The sequence below is a fragment of the Apteryx mantelli genome, chromosome 14 (assembly GCF_036417845.1).
Source record: "Apteryx mantelli isolate bAptMan1 chromosome 14, bAptMan1.hap1, whole genome shotgun sequence".
Taxonomy (NCBI): Eukaryota; Metazoa; Chordata; class Aves; order Apterygiformes; family Apterygidae; genus Apteryx; species Apteryx mantelli.
Genome location: NC_089991.1, coordinates 19,093,511 through 19,114,918, shown reverse-complemented (window position 1 = coordinate 19,114,918; position 21,408 = coordinate 19,093,511). Strand labels below are relative to the sequence as shown.

The following is a 21,408-nucleotide window of genomic DNA, read 5'->3' as shown; positions in this document are numbered from 1 at the left end:
GGTCATTTTTCAGCAAGATGCAAACAAAGAATTAAAATAATCTACTTCTTTCCATACTGTATAATGAACATGACATTTTCCTGGCTATATATAAGACAGTATTATGAGAACAACTATTTCTGTTTCTCTCTATTCTATACATCATTGGGTTGTGTCTTTTTCCTGAAAATGTCTTTATCTAAATGGCTATTAATTATAGATATCTTTATCTTTATATTATTACAGGATTATATAATTATATTTCCCCGCTGTGTTTCCTTATGCAGATTCAGAATTCATTGCCACAGTGAGCTGCTATTGCTGCATGGGTACTCTCCCGCATTGTCTCAAACTGCCTTGTAATAATGCTCTGGAGCAGTATTTCTCTGGACTTTCCTGGTATGTGAAACAGGATTTTACAAGGTAATTTCACTACTGTCACTTCAGCCTTGAAACAGAATATCCAAAATAAGTAATTGTGTCTTGTTATTCATAGCTTTTGTATATTCTACCATTTATATAATTTCTTAAGTTCCCATAAAATGAAATAAATTGCACATTAGAAGCTGTCAAAAGTAACCTGAAAGTTTTGGAGAAAAAAATGTAACTATTTACTCACAGAAAAACATGTCTGTTTTAAAATATATTGATTTAGTCATTCCAAAAGTACCAATGAAGACTTGAAGTTGGATATCTTTGTAGGCTTCTTACAGGAAAGAAAGAACATATGCAGGCAAGTGGGAAGGTCAGGCTGATGATACAGCAGCAGCACTGATGATTTCAACAGCAGTATTAAAGTTGCAGTGGTCTGCAGGTGTTTGCTCTTGCATTTATATTTCTGGACACTAACATTTTGCATACATGTTACTTTTTCATTAACGCCACATATAGGGAAGGGATATGACAAAGTGCTTGTTTATGTACCATTATGAACAGGTCAGAAGCTTTAAGACCTACAATAATTTCAATTCAAATATGTCTTCTGAAGAATCCATTTCAAGACAGGAAATGAAAAGTAAATGTGAACACAACAAATATTAACTTTTCATAATAGTTTTAGGTTGTTCAATCAATATTAAACTGATAAAAATAATCTAAACAAAGTAAATTCTTTAAGAAAACAGCTTTACAGATTTATAAGGAGATTTTCATGATGGAAATATTGCATAACTGAAAGTAATGTTTATTTTTGCATGCTTCACTGTAATTTTCAACATTCTAGGATCATTAATATGCATGATCACATCTTTCTGTGCTTAGTTTCTTAGGTTTCATTTGCTGCTTATGTTTGTTGTATAAAAGGTTATTTTATTAGAATGCACAGCGTCTTCACTTGTCATTATTTAAGAGATCTCCTATTACAGAAATGTTAAAAAATGCACTGTAACAGAATTAATGTACACACCAGAAGTACCATAGGCACTGGAAAAATGCAAATGCAGTTAGTGTTCGTATCACCAACTCGGCTAATGGAACACATCTTTATAAATTTGCATCATCAACACCTAAGGAACATCGTAACAGGGCTCAGCTACTCCATACCTTTTCTGCTTTAATCTTACAACCATTGTGTGAAATGTTGATTTAAGGACTATATTTCTTGCAAAGTTCTGCACTTCTTAAAAGGGAAGAGTGGGATATTTTGAATACCATGACAGGCATAGGGTGCACCTGTTTACCACCACTAATCAGAAATAACTGCAGAATGCTCAGTGCTGCTTAAATTCTGGTCCATTATAAAAGTGATTTTTAACTAAATGATGACAGATGCGGGGGGTTAAAGAGGAGACAGCTCTCGCTGACTTTAAAAGTCTGTATAGTGAAGTTAAAATATATAAATACATATTTTATAACTAGAGGTGTGATCTTGTAATTCTTCAAAGAGCCATCACCATTCAGTTTGAGTAGGTCTGTTCACTGGAAGTATGTGAGGACTCCTTTCTGCAAGGAAGGTAAAGAGGGATTATTCTTCCTTCAGGCGACTGCACCAAGGAGATAATTACCTGCTGTAAAATATAATCACATAAATACAATAAGAGGTCCAGGGCAAAGCAGGAAGATGATGCTTCTAGTATTACCTCTGACTGCAATATAGGGAACTGCATTGTGTTACAGCTTTTAACCAAGCACATAATAACCCAGTAAACTAAAACTGTTAGTATGCTGTGTCCTTGTCCTGTCTGTGACTGTCAGCTGTCACATTAACAACGCTGCTGTACAGACTAAATGGAAAGGGATTTAAAAGCCTCTTAAAAGGGGGGAAATAGACAGGTCTTGGGGAAGGGAAAGTCTTTGGGATAATGTGATACCACAATCAGAAGTGGACTTGGAAATTTTGAAATCTTACTTATCAAAAAGCATCAGCCTTGCTGACTGGAAAAGTCATTGAAAATGTGTCTTACTTTCAGTGCATTGGTCTGCAAAATGTTTACATACAGGGTTCATAATAGCCTTAAAAGGCATAAGTGAATTAGTTACTTGTATTAGTTTGAATTTTTCAGAAGAATGCGATTGTATAAATGACCACATACCCAGTATTTAGCATAATCCATAGTATTAGTGGATTTTTTTTTGTGATATCTCTTGAAAATGAGACAATCTTTCAGAGAAGTATGTGTCAAATCATAACACATCTTTGCCTTTCCCAGAAAGGAGCACTTACTGTTCAGAATGATTCCTTGCATTACATGTCAAATATAGACGTATAGACGTCTCAGCTGTAGATTTCTTTCGGTCTCATCTCTGTTCAACATAAAGGTTGAATCAAATCATGACTGAAGCAGAAAGAGCGTTTTAGTTTTAGCAGATCAGTCTTGTGACAATCTACTACTCCCAGTGATGCCACATTAACCCTGAAGTATCCATATAGCCCACCATTTTGTACTGCTAGCAGAAAGCTAGTCTGACCCAGACCTATTCTGTTTCTAATTCAGAGAAATTCAGAACAAAATCTTACTCCTCTTTAAGCCTTGTTATATCTAGTTGAACACTAATATGAAATGCAATGGTTCCTACAACTCAGGCTGATGACTGTACTGGAAAACCTTCACCTTCTGCTGTTGATGACCCTGAGTGTTTTTAAAGAGAAAACAGGAGAAAAAAATGGTCCTTTTCCCTGTATTTTCCCAAGCTAGTCTACTGAGCACACAGGAGAAGCTCAGTCTGGGCCTTTAGAAACACTTCCATACCTTAAGAAGACCCTGATAATTCTCAAATTAAATTTCAAACAACTTTATGCATGCAAGCAGTGCCAGCTTACTGTCTCACCTCAGATATGTCCATTCATTCCAAACCTCAATCTTCAAATCAGCAAAATGGAAATAAATGCATAATTTGCAGGCAATCCATATTTTACAGGGAAGCCTACTGAAGAAAATTTTATATAGCATTTTGCTTCCTTTGGAAGCAAAAGCATACACTGGACATGCATGCAAGAATATCAGACTGCATTTAATACATGCAAAAGTGTTTTCTGTCACTCATTAGCAGTGTTCAAAGTAAGTAGAAAGCAGACAAAAGAAAATAAAGCACCAAGTTTGTAAAATTGATCCAAGTACTTACATAATTGCTGTGAGAGATTAGTTGTTCTCATTGTAGTTTTACCAGGCAAATGGACTTCTATAGATTCATTTATCTCAGTTGAGCTGTGCTGCAAAGTACAAATTGTTGGGCCCATCTTCCTCATCCTTCCCCTTTCAAGTACAAGCCTCGGCAGGTAGCTCTGGAGAAGGACAAACATAAACAATTTTGGAAGATATTCATGAAAAGCTTGTGCATCTGGGCAAAAGACCTGACTGGTGGGCTTTATTAAATGAATGAACTTTGTTTTGTTACAGTGATGGGAAAGCTGATTCAGTCTTCATCTCAGTTACTGCCCTTTGTTTACTTGTTTCAAATTGACTCCATGTGCTTTTAAATTTGGGGAAGAGGGGTAGGATCTCTGTCTTCTGTTTTGGTCAGAATGGGCAACTTGGTGTTTTAAATATCTAATGAGAGATTTAATAGGAACATTTGTTCTGCCTAGCAACTGACTACCTGCATGAACCGGGAAAGCTCACATAGGCTTATGTTTAGGCAGTGTGCGAGCATAGTGAACGGTTGTAACGGTTTCAGGACACCTCCTGCCTACCCTCTCCTAACAAGAATGCGCCGAATGACAGTGGATTCCAAAAGAGATTCCACCTTCCAGGTGGAAGGGGAATCATAAAGCCAAAAAAGAGAATGACTCCAGGTAGGAAAGGTAGGAAATGTTTATGAGTTCAGTTTATACAGGCCAGATGGAAATAATGATGGTTGAATAGTAGCTTGTTTCAGTGTTTCAAAATGAAATGGACTCTAAAAGCTGGAACTTGTTCCCAGCGGATTTTTCAGTAGCTCACCTTCTACAGTGTCAGACACATGACTCCTATACCTTAAGTGAGAGGAAATTTGGAAAAAATAGTCCAAAAATTGGGTGCCTGTTTGGTTTTCAGGTATATTTTCTTTATAGGGAGTAAGTTAAAGAGCAATTACTTTTTCCTTTAAACTGTGGAAGTAAATTGCCTGATTGATTACATGCAAATGAACCATGTGAGTGACTGAAGAGGGTGACTTCAATTAGATGCTGTAGTTACTACAGTGGATCTCCAGCTGAAGACATATCTGAGTCACGTCTGAACTGGAATCCACAGCATTACTGCAGCAGGAGCAGACATACTCCAGATAGATTTAGTCTACAGCAAGTACCAGTTACTGAAATACTTCCAGTTCTCAGGCTGTAGGACTCTGCAGAAATGCTAGGTCACAGCAGCACACGTCAGTGTTTTTCACCGTGTGGAGTACAGGCAGCTACATTCACTTTAGCTTGTAAGTCTAGCTTAGATTTGTAAAGTAGCTTTAGCGACTCTGGGAGATCATAACTAGCAGTTGGCAAAAGCCTGCTTCCAGGAGTCACTTTTGGCCCTTTTCACCAACTTTGATGCAATTTGATAAGTAAGATTTCAAGTAAGCCTTTCACTTAAAGCCATTCACTTAAAACTGGCCTATTCCATTATTTGTATTTAATTACCCATATATTTCATTTCAATTTTGTAATTTGTATGCTGCTAATTTTCTCTGATTTATCAATATAATTATCCCATTCTCGTAAAAAATATCTCAAGTGCCAACATCTTTTCAGCCCAAGTGTGCATCTACAGTACATGGCTAGAGCTTGCAAAGGACCCAGAGGACAGAGTGAATCTAGTCTATTAGCTGTTGTGATATGTATGAACCTTGAATCAATGTAAATCACACTCTTTTGTTCTTCAGCTTTGGGAATAAATAACGAGCAAGGCAGACCTCACTGAAAGTTAATATAACTCCCACCTCCCCTTCTGCAACACACATCTATTTTTAAAGCATCTGAGAATTTGAAACAGCTTAAAATTTTCATATATTCTTTCTTGGAATCTGTGATTAAAGTGTACCACACAGCAGTTTAGCTAAATACAGAAAATTTTGCTTGCGGTATTCTAAATTTGTGGTAAGAAATGTGATTTTAAACAATTGTGATGTAGTATGCTAGCTCCATAACGAAACCTGTACAGATAGAACAGAGTAAAAGCTGAGAGAAGCAGTTTTGCATAAGCAAGATTTGCTGAAACCTGGTGTGTTATTAGTTGTCATCCCAGTTCCTGCCAGCTATATTGTAGCAACAACTTGCAGAGCTTTAGCTCATATGCTGGCTCTCCAAAGCCACTGAGGGGTTGTGGAGGGTGCCTTGCACTGAGGCCATGTCCTGCTGTATCCTGCTTGAATGCTTGCTTCATAAAGGCATGTGGAAAGGCCACAGGTGACAAGAGCTTCACATGATCCTACACACAGCATTGTGAAGCAGCGTCCAGCACAGAGGGACAAAGGCCAAGCTTTACCCACAAAACATGCGCTGTGCACCCACCATCAATCATGTGCACTGTGACTGTGCTAAGTCTTTTCAACACTCTTCCTAGGAGGGTAAAGGAGTGTGGCTTTGTAACTCTAGATCATAAAGGGCCTGGATTTATGTGAGACCATGGACAAAACTTTGTGATGGAAGCCTTGGTGGCAGTGTTGTTTTAAGGAGTTCCTGACTCATTTCCCAGCCCCTGGCTATTAAGTGTGGCTTACTCCACATAGTACTGCTCCTGCCATTAAACCATCCAACTCATTGTGGTGGTGTGCCAAGCACTGAGTGGAGCCAGGTTAAAAATATATGCCACTCCTGCTTTTTGTTTTTTTTTCTAATAAGGCTCACTACACCAAGGTCAGCTAGCACAACTTGGAGGCAGTGTAGTGTGGCTTAAAATTGCTGACATCACTGAAGACTCCATATTATGACTGCACATGGTATTCTCCAGATAGCACTCTACACTGTACTGTCATTATTGCCAGCTAGTTCCTTTCTTGCCAATACAGAACTAAATTATCAGTCAGAGAATCAAAATATCACATCTGAGCAGACTTCCTAAATAATGTTATTTTGTCATAAGGTATAAAAGTGCCATCATTGGAATAGTAATTACCTAAGCTCAACAGCCTGTATAAACAGCTTGATGAGACAAAGTGCTGAAATAGATATATTTGCTTTTTAAGCATCTGAATAATTTTCAGGAGTACTTAAAGATAAGCAGTTGCTTAACTGATTTAACCGATATGGTTCAAATCCAGTCTGTACATATGTACAAAAATCTGTGCACACAGTACACTGAACAGTGTATTTGGTAAGTACAACTATCCATTGAAATTTGATATTAAACCTTTCTATAAATTTTAGGTGAAAAATATCCATTCCAAGTATAATCTGCAAATGCAAACTAATTAGCAGATGAATAATCTGAATAAATAAATTGTACAATGTAGTAATACAATGGACATGTCTAACGCTCATCACATAGATAAGAATAATGATCTCCCCATGCTGAGGAACTCTAAAAGTCATATAAAAGCCACTATAACATTAACATTCACATCAGTTTTGATGAACCGTATAGGAAGTAGTTGATACTTCTGCTGTCACATGTCTGAAACAGCGTCCCATGTAAAACAAATTTGGAAAAGTCACAACTTACTCAGAGATTTTTTTGCTTGCTCATTGGTGCTCTGAATTCAGATCCCAGAGTATAGGTCAGATCCACCTCTGTCATGTTTGTTGGTATTATTTCCACCTGAGTAGTTATTATTTGGGATAACAGGCCACTCCAGCCATCACCTGGCCCACATGGCAACCAGGAAATAACAGCAGTATTAAAGGATTAATCTGACCACAACTAGTGGCTTCACTTTCGCTCTTGTTCCAGAATTTTCATGTTTATATCATTGTATTTCTATTATTTAAGTAGATATGGCCTGTGCTATCCACAGCCTGCTTGGCTGCTTCATTTTCATATTATCAGCTATCATTAGCAGGTTTTTCCACAGCTATAACCTTGTTTTTTCCCCTTCTGCACAGGGTTAGGAATGTTAAATACACTTTGATAGAAGAAAAAAAAGTCCTAATTGATAGTAGTCTGAGGGCTTTCAATGTTTAAGGGCTGCCTTATTAAACTGCCAGGAGCTAAAAGGCCATGCCACTTTGCATATTTATTTGCATAAATACTAGCATCCAAAAATGCATGCAGTTACAGTATTTGCTTTCAATAACATTCTACATGATAAACAGAAATTATATAGTGCAAGGAAACCTGCAGGTGACCTGTGTTTTCTTCTCCTAGCTTGTAGGAGAAGATTACAGATTGTCATGCTGTTTAGCTGCATCCATTTTGTATCAGAGTGATATAAAAATATAGAAGGATACACACAGTATACTGGGAAAGCAGTGCGTGGTCTGCATGCTTATCATATATCTACTCAAGGTGCATAGAGACAGGATTAGATAAAGCCAGATTTGAGGAGTATCTTGCTCTAGAACTAGTCTAGAGTTAGCCCATATGTGTCACTTGGAAGCAGAACAGGAAATAGTTTTGTGGTCCAGGAAAAATATTAGGGTTTCCTAAGTAAGTTTGGCATTTCTTATTAGAACAAATCTATGCTTAGTAAAACTTAATGCTCAGATCAAATAAGAGAAGGGTAAGTAAGTCACCTGTTTATTAATGCAGTCATATGTGAGATGAGGTATAAGTTAAAATAGGCTCAGTACACACATCTTTGAGAGCTGTGGCTCAGTATATGCTCCGCCAGGGAGCTATGAATGGCTCTGAATAGCTTGCAGTGCAAAGTGAGATTCAGAGAAACAATCAAATAGGCGTGCCAGTCCTATCAAAGATCCTGGGATTTTAGAACATACAAGATGAAACCTGTAGCAGACCCAGTAAGTTTTCTGCAGATGACAAGGAAACTGTCAGACAAATTTTGCTCTAAAGTTTTCCTGTTACAGGGAGGGAGAGAGATTAAGTAATTGATGGAAAAATAGTAAGGGATCATGTAGCATCCCAGAAGCTGGGGGTTTTCAATATTTGTGTCCGGATATGACTGCTGTTTCATCAACATCTTTTACCAGTCCATGTAGGGAGGCATGTTTCTCGTTCAGCATGGGTTTTTGTAAGTGTATTGTCAACCTGACAACTGAATAGGAATAAACCCAATAAAGTTAAATGAAAAATAATGCTGACTTTTATTGGCAGTTAAGGTAGGTCTACCCAATTTAATACAAAGTGAGATCTGTGATAAGGGCAGCTTGTGAGTATTATTTTTAAGACATCCTGTAGAATTTTATAGCTAAGATAGGATTTTTCTAATAAACTATGTAACACCATCTGAAAAAAGAAACAACCCACCTTTGTGGAAATGTTACCTATTTCACTGCAGAAGAGAAATCATCATGCAAGTTCAGTGTTTAAAGAGGTTTGAGCATCCTAAAGACATCCCCAATTTTGCCAAGGAAGACTTGTTTCCAGTGCTAATATTAAAGATCAGGTCCAAGAGAATTCCTTAGACCTAAGCTAAGTAGGGCTATTCCCAGTTGTGGCAGGCCTAGGGTAGGGAAGGCTCTCAGAACACCCTCATTTGCAGCTGAAGCCACACTATCCCCTGCAGCAGCCTGCAAAGCAACAGGCAGGGGAGAAAGAGTGAATGAGCATCAAATCCCACATTCTTTCTCCTTCCTCCTTCCATGCAAGAACTGTGCTGGATGTTTTTAAAAAATTTTTTAAAGAGTATAAGAGTAAAGAATACAGATTTGAAAGCCTATAATCTGAACTCTGCCCACTTGTAGTGATACAGTGAAGTGCAGATAAAAGATAAAAAAATAATGCTCCACCTTCTTTGAAATTACTGGATTCTTAGCATTCTTCCCATAAATCATTTAATAGCTGTCCTATTCATAGGAAAATGTATAGCTGAAGCTAAATGGTTTTCTTTTTCCCTCCACTCTCATTGGAGGGAAACATAATAAATTAAGCCTGATTTGCATGTAAGTTTGCATACACAAAGCTCTTGGCATGAACTAACAAACAATAAGCTGTTCGTGTCAGAACACATTGTTCAAACAACAGCATAAAAATTAGCTACTGAGCTGTAAGGCACCGCATCAGTATTATCCCCCAGGTCTGTGCTACTGATACTGTACCACAACAAATCCACACCTCTCCAGAGGCAACAAAGAGAAATAAATTCAGCAGCTTTGTATCACTCATTGTTCTGCAGTCAAGATAACCTCCATGGCTTTGTTGGACATCTTGACAAGAAGGAAGATTTGAGTCCTAGATGAAACCATATGCAGAATGTATAAAAATGTATAAAACGCTTTCCCTGATGACCCAAATATTTTCCATTCGTTTCAATGAGCTGCCTGAAACTATACATCAGTTCTTTACTGGGCAGTGTATAATTAGCATTAACCCATGCAATGTTGCCATGAAACTTTTGGCATTACAATGCTGAGCAGATTGCTTCTGCAGCTGGTGGTATCACAGGAATAAAAGTGTATTACTAGTCCAGCTGGACATGCTGGTATCATAGCTTACCTAGACACAATATTGAACATGGTGAAAAACTCTCCTGACTCCATGCAGTTACATCAGAGCTTCTAACAGCTCCACATGGAAACTATCAACATCCCAGCGTTAGCTCTGTTTACCTCTTGGAACTACACATGCAAAGCTTGATCATAACACCTACGTAGTGCCTGCTTACCTTATTTCTCTTACCTTATTTTTCTTCTGGAAGCTGCCAGAGGAACTAATTATTGTGGAGAACTAGTAACTGAGAGACAGCTGGAGAGATTTCTGTATGGAAAGGATTGAACAAGAGCAGTAGTAAGACTTCGGGGCAGTTAGCAAACCAAAGTATGCCTAACATTTGAAGAATATTGCTAACAGTCTTTGTCATGAGTTGTATATTGCATAAGTGAAAGAATGTTAAAAAGACACCAGATGCAGAAAGCATCTGTCAGCCTAGGGTTAGATGGCTCCCTTCAGGTTGCCTCTGAAACTTTTAGCAGGAATGAAGGACTACTTCCAGCATTCAGACGCTGCAGCAGAAGGAGAGTAGTCAGACTCCACTATTCTTTTTGATAACCATGTGCATTTAAAATGCACCCAGCTTTAACACTGTATAAGCTACTTATTTTCCTATGAGCAAAATGCATGCACATAGAATTTCCTAGCCTTCTGGTTCTCTCATTGTATGAGCTGATGTGGATGATTCTGCACAAGATGTCTCCTGTCCCTTCCTCTGTGGCTTTTGGCCTTGGCTGCTGCGTGAATGTGCTGCCCAAGTAACTGTAGGTCTGTTCTGGTTTGGTCCACTATAAGCCTATAATCCTAAATGCCCATAATAATATCTAAATCATTCACATTCATTTCTTCATCTGCCACTGAACTGCAGTTGCATCTGGTATAAATAGCCATTTAACAGATGAAAGCAATGCCATGTTACATTTTAAGGACATGATGTTAATAGGAATAGCTCATCAACTTAAATTTGCAGACACCTCTGGGGAGCTAGAATGCAATTAGGTAAATTCAGATGTCGCAAGGACAGCATAGATAACTCCACTATATGAATTACAGATTTTTAACTGAGACCAAAATGATTAGGAGCTTGATTATATGGTGTTCTGGTAGTTTAGGATTACATCACTACCTGCTCACACTGATCTTTTTAACTCAGAGACTAATAATACCTATAATACCTTCTTTTCCACAGCTGTCAGAGATATGATTCCATGGGATTGCAAATAACATGGGCACACCTGTTCTAGCAGTAAGGTTATAATTGTGGAATAGAGTAAAAAGCACTCATTACCTATGCACTGCTTAGTAGCCTACATACCAGCAACTGCTTTGTTGCTTTGAATTAAGAGGAGCAGGTTAGCAGCTGTCATCCTTCCTATGCTAAACCTGGGACTAAAAATTAATAGAGAATGAGAACATGTAGAGGGACAGACAGAAGGCAGATACAAGGCATTTTGGGAAAAATACAAGAATTGCTACATGAACCAAAAAGATTCTGATGTAATTTAGCATCTCCCTAGCATTATTTTTGTTTCCGGCCATGTTTATGTTTACTCATGTGTTGAACTTAAAAATTGACTCAGGCTTATGCTATTCAGCTATGCTGATTTGCATGCCAGTGATGACAATTGGTTAAAAATTGTGTTTTGTTATGTTAAAAAAAGGATACAAGACCAGATAAAATCTGGCTTAATTTTTGTGCTGCTAATTTAAATCAAAGCAGTTAGATGGCCTACCTGATTTGTGAGCATGATAAGAATATCAGATGCCTAACATCAATTGGAGACATAAAATTGTAAACCCAAAAGCTGTTGGGTGTAAAATTGCTGGAGCTAGGGCAGAAAAAGGAAGAGGAGCAGAAAATGTTGAAAATCAGATCTTATTAATGTAAAACAGGATTATGAGTATGCTGTGCTGCCTGCATGCACACCCCGCAAGTGCTTCAGAGACCTGTAAAGATTCTTCAGCTCCCCATTCATTTAGTTCCTGTCAGTACAAATACAAAATTAAATTTTTGCTTTTGATGTACCATTTTTTATGGGAGGTTTGGTAAGGACTAAGCAGGCAACAGGAACAGGTTGCTCTTCTGAAGGTCATTTCTGACTAGACAGTGTTTATATCTCCAAGCAGAGAAAAATTTCAGTAAGTGGGGAAGAATTTTGGAGTAGAATGTACAAATGCTCTTGTAAAAGAAAAATCAGGAAAAACAATCCAGCAGTTAATGCTGCAGCACTGCCTTAGACCCCGACCCAGCAAACTACTGTGTACTGCAGAGGCCTTCTGAAAGCAAAGGGCACTGACAGAGGTTCTGACGCCCACGTGCTGCTGTGCTTTGCAGGGGGAGGCACATCAGTCCGCCGACTGGCTCAAGCTGGCAAGCAGCTGAGCTCTCCCGTTTCATTTTAAGGGGACGGAATTGGAATTGCGGTACTTGGTACTTTGCATGACTACTCCATGAGAGAAGACTCTTTCAGGAGTCTTTTTCAGAGAAACAATTAACCATTATTTACCAACTAACTTAAATAGGAAATGAGTAGCATGTGTATTTGTTAGAAATTAGGATTAGCTGCTTATAGAGTTGGTTTAACTCAGAGGGCTGCCTTGCTTCATAAAGAGCAATGGACACCGTATGCTGGAAGTCTGCACAGGACTAAAATTGTAGTTGCTGCAAAGAGATTAGGCAAAGGAATGCTTTATGATGTGAAAAGAGAAGAGAAGAGAAAGAGAAGAGGAAAGAGAAGAGAAAAGAGAAAAGAAAAGAGAAAAGAAAAAAAAGAAAAACAAGGTGTAGGGTAAAGCATAGTTGTGATTGCAGTTCAGTCATTTCAGGAAATGAAAAAATTGATTTTGGAGAACTATTCTGAAAATTAATTTACAGAGACTATCAGCAGGCAGTATATAATGCAAGTCCACTCCGCAAAGGGTCTATGGGTAGATGAAGGTCCCTGCCACCCTATAGCTGGATCCACAACACAGACAAGAAAAACTTTTGTGTCTTTCTGTGCGGGTACCCACAGCCCTGCAGGCTTCTAGCATGTGACAAGGACCAATTGGATGTACTTAGCAGTACCTCCAGGACTACAGCAACGCAGATTCTTGCAGTTGTCAGAACTTTAGAGCAGGGAAAGGTAAAGGTTACCAGAAGCATGCTCTTCCTTGTACTTAATAGAGCTTGAGGCCTGGGGAGTCAGACAAAAAAATCGCATAGGTCTGGGTCACCTGCCTCCAAGTTCCATTGGAAAGAGGTTAAGGAGAGCTGTAAAATGCCATATGCTGGCAGTGTCACTAATTAGCAATGATCCCGGGAAGAAGTTCATTATTTTCCTAATCTGGGAATGTTTGTCCCATAAAGCCAAAGCCACAAAGAGACTATTGACTAAACTATGAAACAGTGAGGAATTTCGTAATGTATCCCATTATGAGAGCAAGGCTAGTGCACTGTAATTCAGAATATATCTGGCAAAGTCCACATTGTTATTTTTTAGAGAATTAAATACTGGCAGAACTGGAATTTGGTTTTCCTTTACAGATAGCTGCACCAAACCACTCAGTATCATCTTGGAACAAGCAATAGCACTTAAGCTCTCATCCAATTTAGCAATATCGGAAGGCCAGATATTCCAGAGTCCTAGAGTTAAATGCAAACCTTATGACCTTGTGGGGACCCGAGGTTTTCTTAAGTTGGTCTGGCTTTACTTTTTTTTCACTTTGTAAGAATATTACAGTCTTGAATGCTAGCCCTCTATGACAGGTATGAATGAAACCCAAGATATCTGCAAAACATTATTATCAGATTTTGCACAGTGCCCTGCAGTTTCTTTTTCTAATATTTTTAATACATGATCAGTAAACTACGAAGGCCATACTACATTTGGAAACTAGGTAAACAATAACCAGACATTTATCTTGCTAACTGTTTACCAAGTATTGCAAGAGCAGTGGATTCAGCACGTTCACTAGGATGCTGAACAGATTTAGAAGCCTCCTGTTTTTTTATAGAAAGCAACCATGGATTTCAATAGCCATATCAAAGTTTTCCCCTCTCTCTCTGGCATTTACATCATCTTCCAGTGGTGATTAGGTCCCCTTTAACCAGCCATAATCAATAGCCCTGTTACAGAATGGTTTCACAAGATAGTGTGAACTTGTTGTCACTTGCGACTGACGAACGGGCGGAGGTTCTCTCCCCCAGCCCTGCAATCAGTGACAAAGTACAGCGCATCTGTGCACTCACCATAACCACCCCAAACCTGGTTCAGCACAAACTATGTAAGTTAACATTAGCAATTTTTAGTAGCATGTTTTCCCCAGCCTGGTTCATTTTCACTGAATCAAAGCAAGGAATAGATTACTTAAGCATTTGTGCAGGCAGAATTGTAAAGGTAAGGTAAAGGGAAAGGCACTAACTACCTACAAGAGGGGATGATGAGTGGCTGAAAGTTCACGTGCAGCCACAACAGTGTCTGTGCACTAGCAACCTCAAAGTCTATATTAAACACTGCGTTCATAATCTATGCAAACCATTATCATTAATAAAGTAAATACCAGTACAGAATGATCCTTGACTATTTTGCCTAATCCAGGTAAAAGCTCCACCAGAGGCTTAGCCCTTAAAACAAGTAAGAGCCACAGTGTAAATTGCCACTCAGGTTAATTACATTTCCTGCATATTGACTGCAACAAGAGATTTGGCTGATATCACTGCTAACAGCTCTCTATTATATCTTAATTGTTAGTGCAAACCTAGCAACTAATGTTACTCCTCTGTCCTTAGGAGCCTCTTCTAAGCAGCCTGACACCTGATCGATGAACTAGTTTGAATTTGGCAAATGAGTGAGGCTCACATTTGGCTTGCCTCATTGTGGCTTCATTTTGCTTAGATCTAATGGGCTGCTTTTTTGGTAAATAGATTTGTTGATCCCCAAACACTCTGTTTGCAGCAATAGAGGTTCAGCAAAGTTTCCTGAGTGGTAGGCAGGGCTCTGCCTGGACTGCTGTGGAGCAAAGGAGCCTGAAAGCTCCATGTTCTCAGCTATGGAAGCACCTTGTTTTGCAGGACTCCAGGATCTGCAGTTGATCCAATGACTAGGTGAACAGCTCTGAGGCTGTGGCACATAGGATCTCTGGCTGCCAAGATCTGTGCTGTAAAGCCCCAAATCTCTAACATGGTTTGCGGGTCAGGCCTAAATTGAACAGACTGAAAGCTGAGAACTGGCACTAGAGCCAGGGCTAAAGAGTTGCAGATTCCCTGCTTGCAGAACAAGGACACCAGGGGATAAGAACCCAGGGCAGGTGTTTCTAATGATGTCTGTGGGGGTAAAGCTGCCCCAGGGACTCAGCAGCTGGTCTTTGGTACACCTCAACCATGTGTAGGAACTCTTTCTCTTTATTCAAAGCACACAATATGCCACTGAAGGCTTCTGATTTTTGCAGAAGTTTTATTACGACACAGGGAGAACAAGAAGTAACCTATTGCGACCTCTTTAGGGCTGACTCGTGTTTGGGTTGTGATGGGAGTAGCCTTTAAGACCTGACTTTACATTTAAACCAAGAACAAGTAATTGCAGAGTCATGGAACACAGTGTCCACGGTGGCATGTGAAGATAGCTGAATCACACCAGGAAACTCACTCTGAGAAAAGAATAACCAGTCAAGAATCTTCACAGATAAAACTACCCAGAGTTTTGAAGCCCAAATTCTCTTTTCAAGCAGCACCAATCAGTAAATATGTTTGTAAAGTAGCTTATAGGTCTGTAAAGAGCAGAAGTTCTTTAAGTATACTGTAGTTAGAACAAGCGGTTTAAGTGTTTCTTTAACAGCGTGGGTGGAAACAAAATGCCTTTCTCTCTGAAAACTGTTTATTTGCCATATCAGTAAAATACGTGAGTAGCAGCATTACCTTCAGCAGAGGAGCGCAGTAGTTACACTGTGCACTGTAGTTACATTTCCATGTAGTTACATTTCCATGCCAGACTGTAGCATATAGCAGTAGCTCCAGGAACATATCGAAATGGCTGGTTATCAAAGCCCATTCTTTCTGGAAAATACAAAAATATATTTTGAGACAAGTGCTCTTTTTATATATATTTGCATGTGTGTGTGTGTTTGCGTTACAAAGTAGGTCTGTCTTGAGGAGCAATGGTTCAAGTTTCCCATACAAACACCTTTCCACTCCTCTCTGAATAGCAGGTTCATCACTTGAGCTGATGTGTCAAGCCAGCAGAAGAGTCATAGACAAGCTAATTAACCTATGCAGTCTGGGAACCCACCGGAGAATACACTTCAGCCTGTGAAAAACTGGCATGTTGGTAGCACTTACTCATTACCCATAGGCCAAGCATGGTATTTCGTTGACAGCGGCGTGGGAAGCAGTAAGGCATAATCTCTTGTCTTTTCACATACTTACCGATTTCCTTTTATTATTTGGGAGTGGGGGCCAGGAGGGTCAAACAAAATGCTGAGTGACAAGAGTTGCTTTCTACTGCCTGCTGTTCTTCAGCAACATCAATCTCCTTGGTACAATTTGTATATTTTTTCCTCCATGTTTGCTGTGTAGGTCCTCAGTGGAACATTTTCCATGCCAACACTAAACAAATCAATTTCCCCTCATTTTGGTGAACTATATACTCGACAGGAACTATATTTCTTTGTAATTTTTTGCATCTCTGCTGAATCCCAGACTTAGAGTACTGACTCAGTGCATTTCTCACTTGTCACATGAGCAATTCCCTGTGTAGGAAATGATGCCAGCTGCTGAGTTGCAGGGCATATTATGGCCACCTACTGGGCTGGGATTCTTGGAAGGGTTGTAAAATACTGAGGGGTTGCAGCTCAGGCCTTACCGTGTGCCTCACTTCAGAGGAACTTGTAATTGTGGCAGAAGGACACCAGCAGAAGGTCATTTGATTTTTTATTGAGCAACTATTTAGGTTTCAACTTCTAAGTCAAAACTTACCATAGTGGGTACAAAACTATAAATAGTCAAGGCTGGTGCCATAGAGAAAAACTCTGAACATAAAAAATAAAATAACAAACGAGAATGTAGAAAAGATTGCAGTCATCTTTTGACCAATTAGCATGTGAAAAAATAGAGCGGTTTCTGGAATTTTAAATGATTGGCAGCACTTAGCTCCAGCAGGGAATCTATAGGGACAATTTCTACTTAGTGGCAGTATTTTGCATAATAGCAGCCAATTATATCAATTATGTTCCTCAGGCATGCAAATTTTGCTGCATAGACATAAGCTGTTTCACTCTCTGACATTATGTGAATAATATATTACTTTTTCTCAGGTAAACTGCACAAGTTAAACTATTAAGATGACTTTTAAAGGCATGAAAAGAATACTACACACACACACACACACACTCTTCTATACAAATGCTTTATTAAAAATGCTTCTGGGCTGGCCTGTAACAAAACTGTATCCATATACAGTTAAAAAAAAAATCAAGACAAAGTGGTATCTATTACAATACATTCATATGTTTTGCATCATTCTAGAAGTTTGCTCAGTGCACAGCTGTGAACAGTTAAACCTGCTGACTATGTATGCTGCAGGCTATCCAGTTTGAGAAATTACACTTACATGAATGTGGAACTTGATTCAAGTCTTGGCTTGAAAAAAAATGTTATATATGTTTTGAAATTTTGTTTGTGGCTACAGCACAGCGTAGGAAAAATAATCATTATTCCTAAAATTTATACAAGGGCAAGACAATTGCATGGACTTTTACAAAAAAGAAAAAAAAAATACAGTACAGTGACTTTTTCCAGTATCTGCAATTGATGCTTTGAAAAATGCAGCCTTTGGAATTGAAACTCAGAGACAGTTAAACCACCTACCTCCCCTTTCTTCCCCCGTTCAATATTCAAATTCATTATTTAATACAAATGATTTATCTAGAAATTTAAGCTAGAACAAATGTGTTTTCTTCTCAGAGAACACATGTATTAAAAATATATATATATATATATACACTTTTTATATGTATATATATATATTTTTTTTCAGGGCAGAACCTGTTTTCCCTATGTGAACTGATTTGCGTGTGTAACGCAAACAGAATTTGACCCTGTATTTAGAACTGAAAACAGTAAGATCAGATTGCACCGGCAGAAGACAGTTCCATTATGTTTTGTTTTGTTTCCCTTCAGTTTCAAAATGAATGTTATGTCCATGATGTTGCCAGCCTGCTTCGCAACCATATTCCCCTTAGGGCTGAAAAGAGATCAGAATTTAGCCAATGTATGCAGTATTAGTAGTATTAGAGAAAACCAAGGACGACACTTGCCCTTCAAGTGTTGATTGTTACTCACTACACAGTACCTTTTATTATAGATACTGGTGGAGTACTGCAAATTTCAGTGTCTCAGAATAGCTTCGTCTAAATAAGAACTTGTCAAACATGTCTAGTGTAGACAGCCTATGTCAGTAAGAAGGGATATTTAGACATATAATCACATTTATATTAGCACTTTAAAAGCATCATAGCAATATTAGTACCATGCCAGAAAGTTTTGGGCCTAAAGGCAAACACTAGCTCTTCAAGGATGTCCACAAAAGAGCATGGTTGGGAGCAGTACATACACTATCTTCCAGGATAACTCTTCACTACTGTTGTCATTACAAACCCCGAAATTTTACATGGAGCTACCAAATGTGGAGTGCTTGTGATTTGTGTAAGTCTAATGGGTAACAGGTGTGGGGCTGTCAGAAGGCAGAATGCAATGTAGGTCCCCGAGGCAACAGGCTAACACTAATCATCTGCCCACAGAACATTACCTCTTGTAAATACCCACACTTTGCTGTCTTACAATCCTTTTTTACTTAAACCTCTGTTCCCTCCCTAGGATACAAGGTGTTATTTGTACTGATACTGCTGTAAAAATGGGTGTTAAACTGGTTGAGCACTGAGTTGCTATAGCCGAGATGGCTGGAAGGCATGGAATTGGACCACTCTCCCACACCATGGCTGGGGATATTAGAGAGTGGGGAATAAGAATTAAAGCCTACCATATTCTGTCCCATTTTGTCAATGGGTTCAGTGTTGAGTCCCAAAGGCACTGATCGGCTCACTGAATTAGAGCCGTTAACATATGCAGTCATACTGGAGAGGAAGTTACTGAGGCAGGGACTACTGGAAGATGGAGGTGGAGATCGTTTCTCAGGTGAATTGTCAGTCCCGGGTGATGAGTTTTCCAAGATATCCTGATGCTCTATAGCTTTGGGGCTGCCAGTCAGGGCACTGTCCTCGGACTTCTCAGATGCAAGAGAGGCAGCACTGGTCCCAGTGTCAGATTTCCTTTTCCTCTTCCTGCGAAAGTTTCCATTGTCAAACATCTTCTCACAGTTTGGGTCCAGAGTCCAGTAATTCCCTTTTCCTGTCAAAAGGAGAAAAAACACATTTTTAGTTTAAAAGTATGCACATAGACAGCACAGAGCAGTTTTATAGGACTTTTCAATATGTTTCTCTCACTTCTTCAAAGAAACATAACAATTGCAAGAGCAAAAGGTTACGTATTTTTAATTGCATAGAAGCAGAAGTCTGTTGAATTCAGAGAAGTGTGTGAAGCGTTGGCCTGAATCTCATAGTTCCAACACAGCACATGGCCAACAAAGCCAAAACTTCAAGTGGAGCCACAGGGAATTTGTTTTTGTTTTGTTTTTTTGAGTAAAAGTTTTCAGCTTTTAAGCTGGTCCTCTGAATTTACAGCACAGAGTGATCAAACCATATTCTGGGCTGCTCCTCCTCATTCAGTGGGGTAGGAGAGGCTACTAATGAGACAGAACCAGATTTTTGGCCCTCTGTGGCAGAGTAATTGAATTGTTTATAAATGTTCTCAATGCTTCTCAAGAGCTGTTGATAGAAAACAATAAATAAAGGAACAATCTGACAGCAAACTGGCCAAGTGGTTGGAAACAGAAGAGCTGTGATTCCAAGCAAAACTCAATTTGAAACAAACGAAACAAAAGCATACTGTTCATGAGAACTGTTGAATCCCTAAAGCTGCTGAATTTCATAGACATATCTGAATTTGTCTTATCCCCTTTCCATTAATTCCCAGTTAAGTTAGACATAAGTCATACGCATTACACCAAATGGGTTTTGAATGGGTCTTGCTCAGTTAGGCTGCTCCTGTGCTTGCTCTGTGCTCAGCACATTGATCAGGTCTCAGAAAGACCTAGGGCAGTAAAGAATCCCCTTCCTTGCAAAGATTTATTAGCAACATTGATTCAGATCTCAAGTATGCATGGGTGCCTTCCAGCACAGCATTATGAAAATAGAGGAGCTACTGTGGATATGCCCTGAATCTGGCCTATTTTGTCTCTTTACAGTGTATTAGGCATTTTAAAATTAATCAAGTTTAAAAGAAGGAGGAAAGCTATACCTGGATCATCTTCGTCTCGGGGCACCTTCTTGAAACAATCATTGAGAGACAAGTTGTGCCGTATGGAGTTCTGCCAGCCAGCTTTGCTTTTGTTATAGAACGGGAAGTTGTCAGCCACGTACTGGTAGATCTGACTGAGAGTCAGCCTCTTTTCAGGCGCTCCATGGATAGCCATGGCAATTAGTGCAGAGTAGGAGTAAGGTGGTCTAACCAGCTTCATCAGCTCTTCCTGGGATGGGAGAGGAAGCCAGCCAAGGTCAGTTCCTCCCAAGCCATGCATGTTAGGCAAAAGCTGCCTTTGCATCCCATAAGACTGAGGAATGAAGGGACTGGCATTGGATCCTGGCAGGTATGGCGGTGGGGTAATGGAAGGTCCATTTAGCCAGAGGTAAGGATTGGGAGTGGCGTTGTAGTCCGTTGTCTCAAAGGTGGTAGGTCGTTGTGGGCTTGGGATATTCTGTGGATGGAAAAAGTTCTCATAGTAGATACTCATCTCCGGAGGTTCTTGACCAATATTTGGAAATTGTGGGCTGCAGCGTGGTGGAGAGTGCGTTTGTGGATCAAAGGAGCTCATGCTCTAAATGAGGCAGCTGACTGAGTTAAGACACACCTGCGCTAGTCCTCCTTTCCTGAGACAGGTGCATCACCTGTGCCCTTCCCCACGTACTTATGCACCTGTAAATGTTTCGGCTTGCGCTGCAGGCTCCACCCCGAAGCCCTGAGTGGCTGCAGATGAGGACGATATCCTTTTGGGAATGCTGGCAGCCCCAGCGAGTCATCGATGTCACATCAACGAAATGTGAAAGTTACAACTGGTTATCTTTTTAAATGAATGAAGGAATTTTCCACTCATGTAATGCACATAAAGAAAGCCTAAGGTGCCTTGGAGTTAAAAGCCCTAATCAGAGATCCTCCTCTTTCTACCTTTATGCCTTTCTTTCTAAAGAAAAGGAGTTATGTATTGCTGCTAGTAACACCTCAGAATGCAAAAGCCATTGTCATTCTTCAATGAAACAGTAGGCATACATATACTTTTTTTAAAAGGTCAGATCTCCTTTTCCTTCTGTAATTTTAATTGCAGACTTA

At 39.3% G+C, this 21,408-nt stretch overlaps 1 protein-coding gene across 1 annotated transcript; it reads right to left on the bottom strand.

Annotated features, from left to right (window-relative positions):
• Nucleotides 1–18,760: 18,760 nt before the first annotated feature.
• FOXI1 (forkhead box I1) lies at nucleotides 18,761–20,896 on the bottom strand. The gene is made up of 2 exons (XM_013953675.2): nucleotides 20,323–20,896; nucleotides 18,761–19,314 (listed from the first exon to the last, which is right to left on the bottom strand). The coding sequence occupies exons 1-2, from the start codon at nucleotides 20,894–20,896 to the stop codon at nucleotides 18,761–18,763; spliced, it is 1,128 nt and encodes a 375-aa protein (XP_013809129.2).
• Nucleotides 20,897–21,408: the final 512 nt, after the last annotated feature.

What these genes read in the sequence shown, in the direction of transcription:
- FOXI1 (XM_013953675.2), bottom strand. Translation starts at nt 20,896, where the DNA reads ATGAGCTCCTTTGATCCACAAACGCACTCTCCACCACGCTGCAGCCCA. An exon ending in CCGAGACGAAGATGATCCAG is followed by an intron (nt 19,315 to 20,322) that starts GTATAGCTTTCC and finishes TCCTTTTGACAG; the next exon opens with GAAAAGGGAATTACTGGACT.